The following is a 13,403-nucleotide window of genomic DNA, read 5'->3' as shown; positions in this document are numbered from 1 at the left end:
AGAATGACAGGAAAAATTAGCACACAAAATACTTTGTCAGTCTTTTTACTGGCATTCTCCAGATAGGATGCTAGCTGGGAGTTATGAGAGCTGAAAGCATGTACTTCTAAAAGTTTTGATCAAAATGGTTTGTGGGGGAATGAAAAGATAAGGGAAGAATAACAAAGTGAACTGAGATGGCTATAGAACTCAATCAATCAAATAAATAATAAAAATCTCAAGGATCTGATGATGTGAGAGAAAGAGCTTTTCTGTGCAAGAAGTTTGAGCTGCTCCTGGATTGGTTTCGCATCCTGTGATATCATACTGTACTTTTTCTTCAATAGTTGAGCCAGTTCATTTCCCTCCAAACTGCAATGGGCAACAAGGAAAAGCTTGGCCTAAAATCTAAGGGAGAAGAAGGGAATTTGATGCTAAGTTCTTCCCTTTCTCTTTGGCAGGGAATGTGCATCAAACAAAGAGCAAGTTTATGATCTAGTTTATTTTTATTTCGTATATTCCCATTTATTATTTACAAGGTTTATCAACCTCCACATTCCAGAAGCTCTAAGCGATGTTCATAATCAGAATGCAGAACAGAGTAACAATACATCAATCAATCAATAACAGGAATGGCAAAGATATTCCTCCAGCTGCTTAATTAGAAAATTATGCCTGGACTTAGCTCCAGAAAGATATACAACAAGTTATCCGAGAGGAGCAGCTACTAAGAAAGGCAATCTATGTGCCCTCCTGTTGTACTCTGAATAGCTATGAAACTTCCAGCAGGAACTCTCCCTTTATCTGGGTCTGGTAGACAGAATGCACATGGGAAAGGCAATCCCTAAGACACCCAAGCTCTGAGGCTTCTAAGGATTGATAGATAATAGCCAGTTCCCAAGCTGTTTTTACAAAACGCAACTGGAATTTCTTGGATTTTTTTCCCTTGAAAATGTTTCACTTATCATCCAAGAAGCTTCTTCAGATATTCTTGGAAGAGAAGTGAAACATTTTCAAGGGGAAAAAAACCAAGGAAATCAAGTTGCTTTTGGGAAAAGCATCTTTGGGACAACCATGATCTGCATGATTGACAGTCTCCACAGACATAATAATAGTCCCTTGAAACACGCCAGTAGCTAAAGTAGTGTCATGACAGTACATAAGTTCTTGCATTTTACCCCAGGTGAACACTCTGGAGGGTCTTCAAAGAATGTCTGTGATGATGAGTTCAGCGTCTCCTTGTATAATTCTGGTTTTAAAGCTTAGAAACCTTGCTTTTAGACCTGCTATTTGACTTCTGACAAAGGTGAATAGCTCTCTTTCAGAATCTCAGAATTGTTCATTGCCTTGCCTGTTAGGCATCTCATGGACCATTAGAAAGTTATGTCCTAGCCTTTGAAATGATATATATTAAGATTTTTATTTGATTGTTTGCAGAATATACAGTATGTAGCTTCACAGGTATCTTTTACTGTATAGTATTTAAATAATTTTCATGAAATCTTTACACCCCATAAGGAGAATGAAACAATGAGTACAGTATGGGACTATGGTACATTTTTATGGATGCAAAGATTGGAAAGACAATCCTCGGCTCTTACATTTCCTAGATACAGCCCTCCTCCCTTGCATTTGACCTACATTTTTAGACATTACGTTTAGATTATACTGAAAGTGTTTTTGTACTTGGAAAGTTTAAATGAGTAGACATTGTGTGGCGTCTGGGCCCCCTGGAAACCCCCACTGTCAAAATTCAATGACAAATCACTATACAGTCACAGTGTAATATATCACCAATTGTACAAACAAGATCAGGTGCATTAAACCATCTAATAACCTTGAGGTATGTAAAACTACCTCAGATCACAGAAATATTTGAAGACTAAGTTAATAGAAAAAAAATGGGGGGGGGGGGAATGTCCACCCAGTTTTAGGATTCCGTCTCACTTTTCTTTGCAGTCAAAAATATTAGAAATATTAGAAAAGGTATTATTAAAAGGCTTCTAGCCAATGCTGAATTAACCTGTGGTACATTTATTATTACTGATCGTTCAGAATATGAAACACCTTGGAACGTGAACTGCTTCTACAATACAGTATTTAGGAGCCTGTAGTGCCCGTTCCCTTCTCCAGTGTCTACTCCCCTTCAATAAAAAAGAAGTCAGTCTCATATTGTAGTCTCGTAACTACCTTAGCAGCTAAGCAATCCCAATCATTGATTTTAATGATAGTTTAAGTTAGATTTGAAAAGGTATCGGTGATACCTTTTTCTTCCCCTCCCCTTGGCCCCCAAAGCAGTTTGAAAGCAACCTGTCTTCACTGTCAGTTTTGAAATCCAGGACCTTCAGTATTCTCTTCAGTTGTTTAATGGAAGAGGGCTGAAAATGCTGTTTAATCAGTTTGAAATCCCCTAATGTGGATTCTCAAAACAAAACAAAACAAAATTCTCCTTCCTTTTCTAAACAAAACAAAACACATACGGTATGGCAATCCTAACCCCCTCCACCTTGGGAAGGCTTATGGGCAGTGCGATTTGTAAAATATGGAAACACACAGATAGACACACAAAAATACCTCCGACAGGTTAATGATATAATTTTGGCAGCTTTTCCCTTTGGCAGCTTTTCTCTAGTCATTGGTGCCTCTTGTTACAGATGCTGGAACAGTGAGGGAGATAACTCCTAAGCAACACAGACAGGATTGGAAATTGTATTCTAAAATGCAGTCAAGAGTTTACCCAAAAGGTATTCAGAGTTTGTAAATCCTTTCAGCCTCCCCTCAGGCAGAGTTGTTCAGGCAAATATATAGAAAAGAGAGACAGACTAGCACTCTCTCTTATCTTCAAGAACTGGCAATTTCCCCCCTTTCTTTATAGAGACCAACTAGCATGAAAAATTACCAAGCATTTTTAAAAAACAATTTCCCAGCTATCTTGAAACAGAATGATCTTTCTAAGCCCAGGCTGGGAAGTCATAAAAGAAACACTCCATGTGTTATTAACACACCAACAGTTAAAAAGGAATTAGAAAAGTGAGCCTGGGCATCTGGCAAATATATACATATTATATATAGTACATCTTATATATATTGTATACATATTATATATAGTACACACATATAGTACATTTATACATACAACCAGGGGTGGGATTCAACTGGTGTTACTACCAGTTCGTTTTGTCACGTGCGTGTGTAAAAAACCTTAACCTGTGCCGCCCATACAGCTGAAAAGTGCTGCGCACAGCTGCGCAGCATTTGAAAAGCCACTTTCCCGCTTTTTCAACCTCAGCTGTGCCGCGCAGGTGGGAGGGTGGGCCAAACAGCAGCAAACACAGAACCGGTTTGGTGTCTGCTGCTCTTCAGAGCTATCGGTTCTATAGAGCCAGGCAGAACTGGTAGCATCCCAACCCTGCATATAACCTAGACATCCTCTACATATGTTGGTTTCAGTTCCCAGAATTCATTAATCAAGGTGATCCTTGGTTAATTCTCAGAATTCTGGGAATTGAAGTCTGGAGGATTCCTTGATTGGGAAAGACTAGAATATATTTTTTAAAAAAAAATTGTGAGAAGCAATTTATCCCTTAGTATAACTGGCATTCCAAAAGGGATGGGTCATCAAGAGCGGCAGGCAAGCACATACATGCAGCTCAATTTGCACGAGTGGCAGCATACATACTTGCCACTTGTACAAAAATGAAGTGTGCACACACACTTGCCCGCTGCTTGCACAAGTGGGATGCGTACGCACACTCCCCAACCACTTCCATGGCCCTATTCCAAAGGCCCGGTAGTGGGCCGTAGCCTGGGCGTTGGGGATCTCGGGACTAGACAAAACCTGATCCTGATTCATTGGTCAATGGTGATTAAGTGAAAGCCAACTTGGAATGAAGAATATGTGAGTTAAACCATTTATAACTGGGATCAACAATGATAAAAAACAAAACATAAATTAATTTGCTTAAATTAAAAATGGCAAAATTCCAGAGTTATTCAAGAAAGAACTTCTTGCACATATAACTATTTTTGCTAATAAAACTATCTAAAGGTGAGTTAGCGCCACCTAGAGATATAGCTTCATACTAAGTATCTTTGGTGGAATTACTTTAGACAAAGAAATGTTATATTTACAGCATGTTTCAGGAAATATAGTATAGTGTGTGTGGCAGTGTTCCTAAGATTAATGAGAAACATTAGAAGTCATTTTCCTGATCATAGTTTAATACATTTTTAACCCATGGGCAATTTGCTCTAGATTTTGATCAGAAAAAAACAATTTAGCAAACTTTAAAGTTTAAGCAAAATGAAAAAACATAGTATTGACAAAAATAAATAAATAAAATAAAATAAATAAATATTTTTAATATTAGCATTAGATGCTCCCATGCTATGGAGGGTATCAGGCAGCAAGGGATCTCCAGCACTTAGTCTTGGGCAAGTACTTCAGCATCTTTCTATGTTAGCCTTCCATGATTTTGATCCACAATTTCATAAAATCATGATTCCATCACATTAAATATTTACAGTAGATACATTGCAAGTTAACTATATATGGATAATTCTTGCTTAATCTGTGCCTGGAAGATTATTAAACTCCACTCTATCTTTTTCCAGGTAGGATGACTAGTGTTGATGAAAATTATAGTCAAATGCAGGGGTCCCCAATCCCCAAACCAGCTCCTCTGAGCCGCCCCCCCCCCGTCTGTGAAAAAACTACCTTCCACAGAGCCAGTCCCTGGTGCCCAAAAGGTTGGGGACCACTGGTCTAACGTAGTGTTTCTCAACCATAATCATCTACCCTGTTTCTCCAACAATACGGCCTCCCCCAATAGGAAGTCCCAGCAGGTTTTATAGGCATGAAATGAAATTAAGACCCTCCCCCCAAATTAAGGCCTATATTAAAACATGCAAAATGGGGGAATGGTGGGGGGCTTGCCATTAGGAAGTACTTTTGTTGCACACCCGGATATGGTGCTGCCTGCGTTGACCCCAATACGAAGTGCCCTACCAACGCTGAGGTCAACATCCAAGCCGCCGCTGCCCGCCCAAAGATTCAAGGGGGAGAATTAAGTCACCCCGTAAAGACAGCCTAGCCATTTTTTCAGGGCTCAAAAAAAAAAAAGACCCGGCCTTATTATATGAGAAACACGGTATGTATCTTATTAAATATATTATTATTAATATATATTTCCAAACCTACTACAGCATACTATAAAAATATTCAAAGAAAAACAGAGAGATCTCATACCAGTCACAGGAGTAGCCTATGAAATTATTTTGGTAGAAGTGTTATTAAATGTACAGAGGTATATAAAGTGTGAAAGGTTTTATATGTACTTTTTAATCCTGACTCTTCATTACTTTGTCTTAAAAGCCTATATTAGTTTTTTTAAGCTGGATACCCCATGAATTGTAACACAAGTCCTTTTAACCTATCAAAATAATTATTTTTATTTCAATATGCAAAACAACCTTTTTCAGTGTTGCTTTCATGCTTAACATGACTAAGTTATACTACTTCTGAGTGTTTATTATAATAATGAATATGACACAAAAAGAAATCACAGATGCAAACAGAAGATTTGATTTAAATTTACTAAGAAAGTTGCAGAACCGAATACATTACCTCCAATCAGAATGGATTTTAAAAATAGTATATTATAAAGGAATTTATTAAAGAATCACCAGTTTCCTTATCTAAGTATATCATAATTAAACCAATTAAAAGTGTTTAAAAAGTATTTATCTTTGTCTTTATAAATATGCAGAAAAGCACTACATTAATATTAATTACAATTAGTGCTGTCTTATTTAGCTCCATCAATGAAAACAAATTGACTTCTAATCCAATCCTTGCAAGTTAAGTTAGGAAGCAGCAAATCGTTTTAGATAGTAATATCGAAAGAAAAGTATATTTATTTCTGTTCAACTGTGGGAACTTTGGATTTCTTCAATACTTTCCTGACAATTCCAAATCACCTTTGGAATGGGTTATGCAAAGCCATTTGTGATATGTCAGTGGAATTGTATATACAAATATATGTATATATCTGCCAAAGGGGAGGGGAAATCCCTCTATTTGGCCTTACCTAAAATAGCTTAGTAGATTCCAGCCAAAATACAAGAGTTTTTCTTAATCAGCTATGACAAGTATAAAAAAATAAAAATGAAACTGTGGAGACATTTTTGCCAACAAACCACATTTTCTTTCCTGCTGCTTTTCTTGTTAAAAATTGTACAAAAAATTGTGGCCCACTGATCTCTCATTTTGCACATTGAAAAGTAATTTTAGATGAATTTGCATTAGAGTCTGTTATATACCACATGGTCTTGGATACTTTAGTGTTAATATTTTACCAACTTTGTAATGGTTTTATAGAAGGCAATGCCAAAATTTCAATTAAACAAATGCTTCAAGAAAGCTAAAGTCAAATACACGTATTTGGAGAACATGCTACTTCCAACATGTAGTTTCAGCCTAGTTCTTAAGGAACTTGTTTCCCAAATTTCATTCCATCTCGAAGTCAGAATAGCTCAAAGCTTAGCTTTGCCTGGTTGGAGCTGTAGATTCTGTAGCTTCATAGCCATGCCCATATTCCCAGAAATTTTCAACTTCCCTTGAAAGAAAGCCTAGATTAAAAAACAAAAGAAAATCAGAATTACATTTCACATGTTTATGTATTCAATTCTAAATGAAATGTCTTCTAAGATCACAACTTTCAAGGTGGAAGCCAAATAATTTGAGACTAAGTAGGCTAATTTATTTAAGATTATCTTTTTCAAGTGTGTATAAATCAAGTCTACAGATCTAATTTATTTAAAGATGAAGGGAGATGAAGCAAATAATTTGTTCAAAAAGGAAAACCTTTTTACTTCTTTAGGCAAAATAATTTTTCAGAGATGTCTTGATACAAAATCCGTTTTGACCATAATTAATCTAAAATCATAACTGACAGCAGGGGGATTTAAAAAACATGTTTTGTTCAGGATAACGAAAATTCAATCTACTCTAATTTTTTTGCCAACTTGAAATTACTTTGAAAAATGGATTGATTGAGACTTCCAGGGAAAAACGGTGAAGTAAACATTTTTGTTCTTTTTATTTCTTTTCTATACCTTCTATTTTTAAAATTCTCTTATTTTTTAGTTTTTAACCTTTGCAATTGTAACCTTCAATAAAATCACTGTTTAAAAAAAAAAGCAAAATGTATTTATGGAAGTAGCTTCTGTGGACCACATTTAAGCAAAGTTGAACTAAGCTCGAGTCCCTCTGTGAAGGTGATACAGAAATGTGAAAAGCAAATAAAATAAATAAGTATGTCCTTACAACATCTAGAATTAATTTAACTGTCATTTACCCTAAAATAATTGAGAGGAGGAAATAGGGCAAGCTGTTTTTGTTACTCCTCTGCAATAAAGTAAAAGAGGTATTGAAGGTGGTATGATTTATTTTGCTTTTTACTTACAGTCTGAGGATTCATCTTGCCCGTCATCAGTTGCAGCAAATCATCATCACTCATTGCAATTGTGCAGTCGGCTTTCTTATCTACAGTGACCAGAAAAAGAATATTTGAAGTATTGAACAGGGCACTAATTACTAAAACATGATCTTTGTACTTGAGGATATTCTACTTTCAAATTATGGGTGACTCCGTAAAAGTAGGATATCAAAAGTTCACAAAGATTGATGGCAGACAAGTCAAAATTATAGCTGATGACATTATGACAGAAAAGTTGTTGTGGATAGTCTTTGACTTACTTAGTGACCAATTTGAAGTTACAACAGCACTGAAAAAAGTTACTTATGACCGTTTTTCATAGATACAACCATTGCCATATCCCCGTGGTCACGTGAACAAAATTCAGATGCTTGGCAACTTGTTCGTATTTTTGACGGTTGCAGTAACCTGCGGTCACATGATCAACTTTTGAGAACTTCTGACAAGCCAAGTCAATGGAGAAGCCAGATTCATTTAACAATCTTTTACTAACGTTAACAACTGCAGTGGTTCACTTAACAACTGTGGCAAAAAAAAGATTGTAAAATGGGCAAAACCTACTTAACAACTGTTTCACTTAGCAACAAAAAAATTGGGCTCCATTGTGATCATAACTCGAGGACTACCTGTAGTAAAAAAAATAACCACTAATAGAGTCTGGGTTATGTATTATCCAGGTCGTATTACTCAATTTATAGAATAACTTTGGATAAAAACTGTGATTTATATATTGTATTGAAAGACCTGAAAGACCAGCTTAGGAGCAGATTATCATGGAAAAAATCCACACAGTTGCTAGGAGTCAAGAATGATTTGATGACATATAATAAATTGATCATATAACATTCTAGTGACTAATAACAGCAAGAGTGATTCTAGATTGAAGAATATAACTTTTTAGGACTTATGCCTATATCTGATTTTTAGTGTTATAGCAGCAGTTATACTCAAAAAAGTAAGCGGGGTCAGAACAAAATAAAAAATTAAATTTAAATATGATGAAATTCAAATATGTGCTGCAGTTCATATGACAACTCTTTGTGTATTAATAATTTTCTTTTTCTATCACCTACAAAATTATAAACCAATAGAATTTTTTAGTAAGGATAGGTGACCACCACAAAAATTTGCTGGTCTACATTTTAAAATGTTGGTTGCTTACTTTATCTTTGCATGAAAACTGGCAGTATTATAATCAATAGTACTTTTCATAACACAGCCACCTAACAGGCAGAAAAGCCAACAATGCTGTATCCAGAAGTGAAAGGAAAAGGGGTACATAACTAAAATATTTCAAACATTTGCTTCTGCCCTACATTTCAGATGCAAGTGTTTTAAAATTGGCAACTTGCAAGAAAGTGTCACAACAAGAATGTGTAGCTTATATTACTTTTCATGTTTATTAAAAAATGCATCATAATACATTCATTTAATTGCAGATCTAATGATACGTTCTCTAATTATGCCCATTCCTATACTTCATTCACGCCCACAGTATATAATTTGCTACTCTTTTAATCCAACAACCTAATAAATTTTTTTAAAAAGACACTCACCAGAGTTATTATCCACACAGCCTTTACCATTTTTCACATCAACTACCCAAGTAGCTTCTTTCCCCTCAGGACCATCTTTTACTTTAAAGGCAAAAATGCCACCAATTTTCTTGACATACTCTTCTCCTTCCTGTAAACATAATGTAAAAATTACAATCAATTAAGACGATCTTAAATTGGGCATGTGCGACATAGTTTCCACATTCTAAAAGCCTTGCAGACATTCCTCATTAATCTGAGTGAATGATTCCCAACATTATATACGGCAGTCCTTCGGGTCTGAAGAAGATGCGCTATGGTACAGTTCATTTGTGAGCTCTACAACCCCAGTCTGGAAGCACAGTATCGTCACCATGTCCTTCGGTGACACTACTCATGGTTTTCTATCAGTTTTGGTGGCGCCTGTTTTCAAAGCCAGGGGAGACACACAGCTCACCTGATTAGCAATCCAACTAATCCATTAGCAAATATGGTATCGCTATTTTGAGTTAGAGACTTACAGGAGCACGTGGAAACACTTAAGAGGATGAAAATTTCTTGGATTAAAGGATTTGCTGTCTGAGGAAGAAACAGGAAGAGGGAGTCAACCCAGTAAATGAGTGATTAAGAAAACCTTGAGTACCGCTGAAATGAAGAAATAGCTTCTACATGCTATGTTTGTAAGATCACACTAAACAAAAGAGAAGAAATCGGGGCCTTGAAAAGCATAATGGCCATAATTACTATCTGAAGAAGACAAAAAACAAAATTCTAATAATAACTGACTTCCTAATAGGAAGAACAGAATGAATGTGTACGTTCTAGACCCTCTACTCATAAAAATATCATATCTTTCTAGATTACAGATCAAGAACGTAATGGGGTTGTTGCCAAGGTTTAGCATACCCCATTGCCAATGGTAGTGATAATTTTATTTCTTCAGAATAGGGATCCCCAACCCCTAGTCCATGGACCAGCACCGGACCATGGTATGCCAGAAACTGGGCCACACAAACAAGTGATGCCCCATCCGTGGGATGCATGTGAAACCATGCCCCCTCCAGTCTGTGGAAAAACCTCTCTCCATGGAACCAGTCGCCGGTGCTCAAAAGGTTGGGCACCGCTGCTTTCCAAGTAGTCCAAGGTGGATGAGAATAATTTTTTTAAAAGGCATTAAAATAACTATCACAAACAATTACAACATGGAAAAAAATGAAGAACTTAAATTTGCTGACACTAAATAGGGCAGGATAACTAATAATGAAGAAAACAGAAACAAAGTTAAAAATAACCTTGACAGTTTATAGAAGTTGGGTAAAAATAACAAAATGAATTGTAGCAGTTAAAAAGTTTTTTAACCAAAACAAATTAAATAAAATGTGTTTTATTTAAAACAAGCAGAGGATGAACTATATATGAATGATACATGTGAAAAAACAGAATTATAATCCAAAATGGAGTATCATGCTGCAGTTTTGTGGCTGCCAAAGGGCAGACACTGGAATAGTCACACTGCAATTTATAGAGATCAGATGCCCCACTAAGAATTGTTCTCAGTTCTTTCTATCACCATTTAATAAAGATTTTCAAACACTGATATTTGGGCAATGAAGAGTGATGAAAAAGATCAGAAGCAGTGGTAGGATTCAATTTTTTTACTACCGGTTCTGTGGGCGTGGCAAGGGAAAATCTCCAGTCAGAGGTGGTATTTGCCGGTTCTCTGAACTACTCAAAATTTCCGTTACCTGTTCTCTAGAACTGGTCAGAATCTGTTGAATACCACCTCTGATCAGAAGTCTAGAAATTAAGTTCAATGAGGTGTATTTAGCCTTAATAATACACTTGAAGGAGGATATGTGAGAATTATTTTAGTGAAGAATTGAGAAGAATGAGGCACACAGAAGTTCATTTCCTCTTCTCAGTTATCATAGAGTATGTGGACTAATCATTTTAGTTATAGGCAAAAATATTCCAGTTAAATGTTGAGAAAAACCTTGCTAATAGAAAGAATAGTCTCCGAATGGAATTGACTTCCAAGGGAGATCATGAGGTCATCTTTTCTGGAAGAAAAAGTTGGAGATGCTGAAACTGGTATGTTGAGCAGTAGGGTCAGATTTGTTGGTTGCAATAACATCAACTCTAGGGTTCTTGCAGGTTGCATGAAAGAATGCAAGTTTTTGAACTGCAGCTCTTTCTTTAATGCTGCACAAACACTCTTTCCTGAAAAATGTTCTTTAGGGAGAATAAGTAGCTCTTCAACCCTAACCAATGTCCAAGGAAGTAATACCCATGAAACTTGAGGTGGCTTCATTTGGAGTGAATTGTTTCAGGTTACAATGCCAAGCATATGGACATAATTCTCTGAGTTACCAAATATTTATCTCCATAATCTATAACATGGTAGCTAATTATTTTGCCAAGTTGAATCTTGTCCTGTCCTAGATTTCATTCTCTGACTAGAAACGAGCTGAAGCAATTGCAGGGAGGCAAGGCAAACAGAAAAATTTAGATTTTCTGTGAACATTTTGCTACATGCAATGTCTTTTTCCCCCCACATGAGAGATCATTTAAGCAAATTACTCCAGTTTGAAGTGGCACTCTTAACAATCCAATAGTTCCTATTATATGATTAGTATTATCACCAAAACATGATCAGGTTTTTCTAGTTCCAAGGTTACTCAACACAGAAAGATATATTAATAACACAAGGCACATTGTTCCATATTAATGATCCATTTTAAATTTTTTTTACAAAGTGCAATTTGTATTTGAGAAATTTATTATAGCTATTATTAAGACAAAGACAAAAATAATTATACTGCTCTGTCTCTTGATTCTGACCTTTTTTGTCTTTATTTTGTAAGAGAAAAAAGACTCATTACGTGGAAAATTAATCTGATCATCAAAAAGATTTACTTTTGGCAGACCAGCCATATTCAAAGAAAATAATCATTTGTGTACTTAAATATTTCTATGCTGCCCGGTACATAAATTAGTCTTTGGCAATGTGTTTTATAAGCATATTTACTGTACAAACCTCTTGAAGTTTCTTTTCAATTTCTTTGAATACAAGTGCTGATTTAAATCCATCAACTATTGCTCTGGTGGGAATGGCCTGGATACTCTGATTCCTGAAATGGGAAAAAGTAACTTAGTATCAGTGAAATAAGCAAATTCCAACAAGCAATTTTCCATGTTAAGCCATAATACAAAGTACAATTCCTCAAATGCACTAAGCCAAAATCAAATAATCTCTACAAGGAGAGGGAGGGGGGAGAGAAATATTTTGTGCATTTTCCTGTTTTAAGTCGAAATATTCTACTTAATGTTCTACTCCAGTATTCTGGAGAAAAAAATCTAATCAGAATTAAGATGTGAACCTGGGTAGAAACAATAATCAACATGAAAAAAAGGCAACATTTTATATTAATAATTGCTATAGTTAAATTGGTCAAAACATCTCCTGGTAAAGGCGTGAACAATAGTTATGAAACTGTAAAATGATGAAACAAGCTTACCTTTTTCCTAATTTTCCCTCAATACCTAATCCTAATGTTCCAAATCTTTGTTGACTGATTGTGTAAAATTTTAGCAATATAATTTTGCTTCGCACATATGCCCAGCATAAAAAAGAAATTCACAATGTAAGTAAAATTTACATATTCTTTGAAAAGTATTAGGAATAATTTCTGTTTGAACCCAATTTTACCTCCACCCTCCCAAAATTGCCATGAGCAAAATCTCAGATTAACCTCCTCCACATATTACTGTAAAGATGAAATAGGGTAAAGATATAAAATTTATGTTATAAATGATGCAATCTATGTTAAGCCCCTGCTGGGATGTGATTTAAAAGCAGAAATGCTTCATTTTCCAGTTGAACAAGATAATTACTTAATACGGCAATGTGAAGAAAAATGAATTCACCTTGAGAAAGAATATAAATTTCAGATATTATTAGTTCAATTAATGTCTAATCTAAAGCAATTATTTTCTAGAAAAAATAATAATCCCGAGAAAGAGGGAAGTTGGATATAAAAGCACAAAATCCCTAGCCTGATTTTGTTTAGTGTAAAATGGGTCAGAGCAAAACTTATTTTGTAGCCAAAACTTATTTTGTAGCCATCTTATCATAAGAAATCCAGGCTGGTTTAAAACTGCCAACTATTTCCATTAGGTTTTCCATACTGGGAACCTAAGTAGTCTTTTTTAAATCTCAAAAGCCCGCACGCATGTTTTACTTAGTTCATCATAATCTGCTCTTTGTAAATAATTTTATCATTATGTACATTACACTAAAGCTACTTATTAACTGGAAAGATCGTTATGGGACCTCTGTCTTGTGTACTGAATTGGTACTTGATGTAATAGTTAAAAATGTTGGAGTATG

The 13,403-nt window shown here is 35.4% G+C and overlaps 1 protein-coding gene across 1 annotated transcript in view; it reads right to left on the bottom strand.

The window, feature by feature from the left end:
* Window positions 1-5,555: 5,555 nt before the first annotated feature.
* The window catches only part of SCP2 (sterol carrier protein 2), a 28,459-nt gene continuing 20,611 nt past the window's right edge, over window positions 5,556-13,403 (bottom strand). Inside the window, exons 13-16 of the mRNA XM_026665882.2 lie at window positions 12,051-12,144; window positions 9,035-9,164; window positions 7,446-7,525; window positions 5,556-6,609 (exon numbers count right to left, since the gene is read on the bottom strand). Coding sequence (XP_026521667.2) covers window positions 6,514-6,609; window positions 7,446-7,525; window positions 9,035-9,164; window positions 12,051-12,144 — 400 coding nt within the window. The 3' untranslated portion in view covers window positions 5,556-6,513. The remainder of the gene's footprint in view (window positions 6,610-7,445; window positions 7,526-9,034; window positions 9,165-12,050; window positions 12,145-13,403) is intronic.

Source organism: Notechis scutatus, chromosome 3 (assembly GCF_049901735.1).
Source record: "Notechis scutatus isolate UNSWTSFEM ecotype Mainland chromosome 3, rNotScu1.2, whole genome shotgun sequence".
NCBI lineage: Eukaryota > Metazoa > Chordata > Lepidosauria > Squamata > Elapidae > Notechis > Notechis scutatus.
The sequence above is the reverse complement of the archived record's forward strand: the minus strand, read 5'-3'. Positions and strand labels throughout refer to the sequence as shown.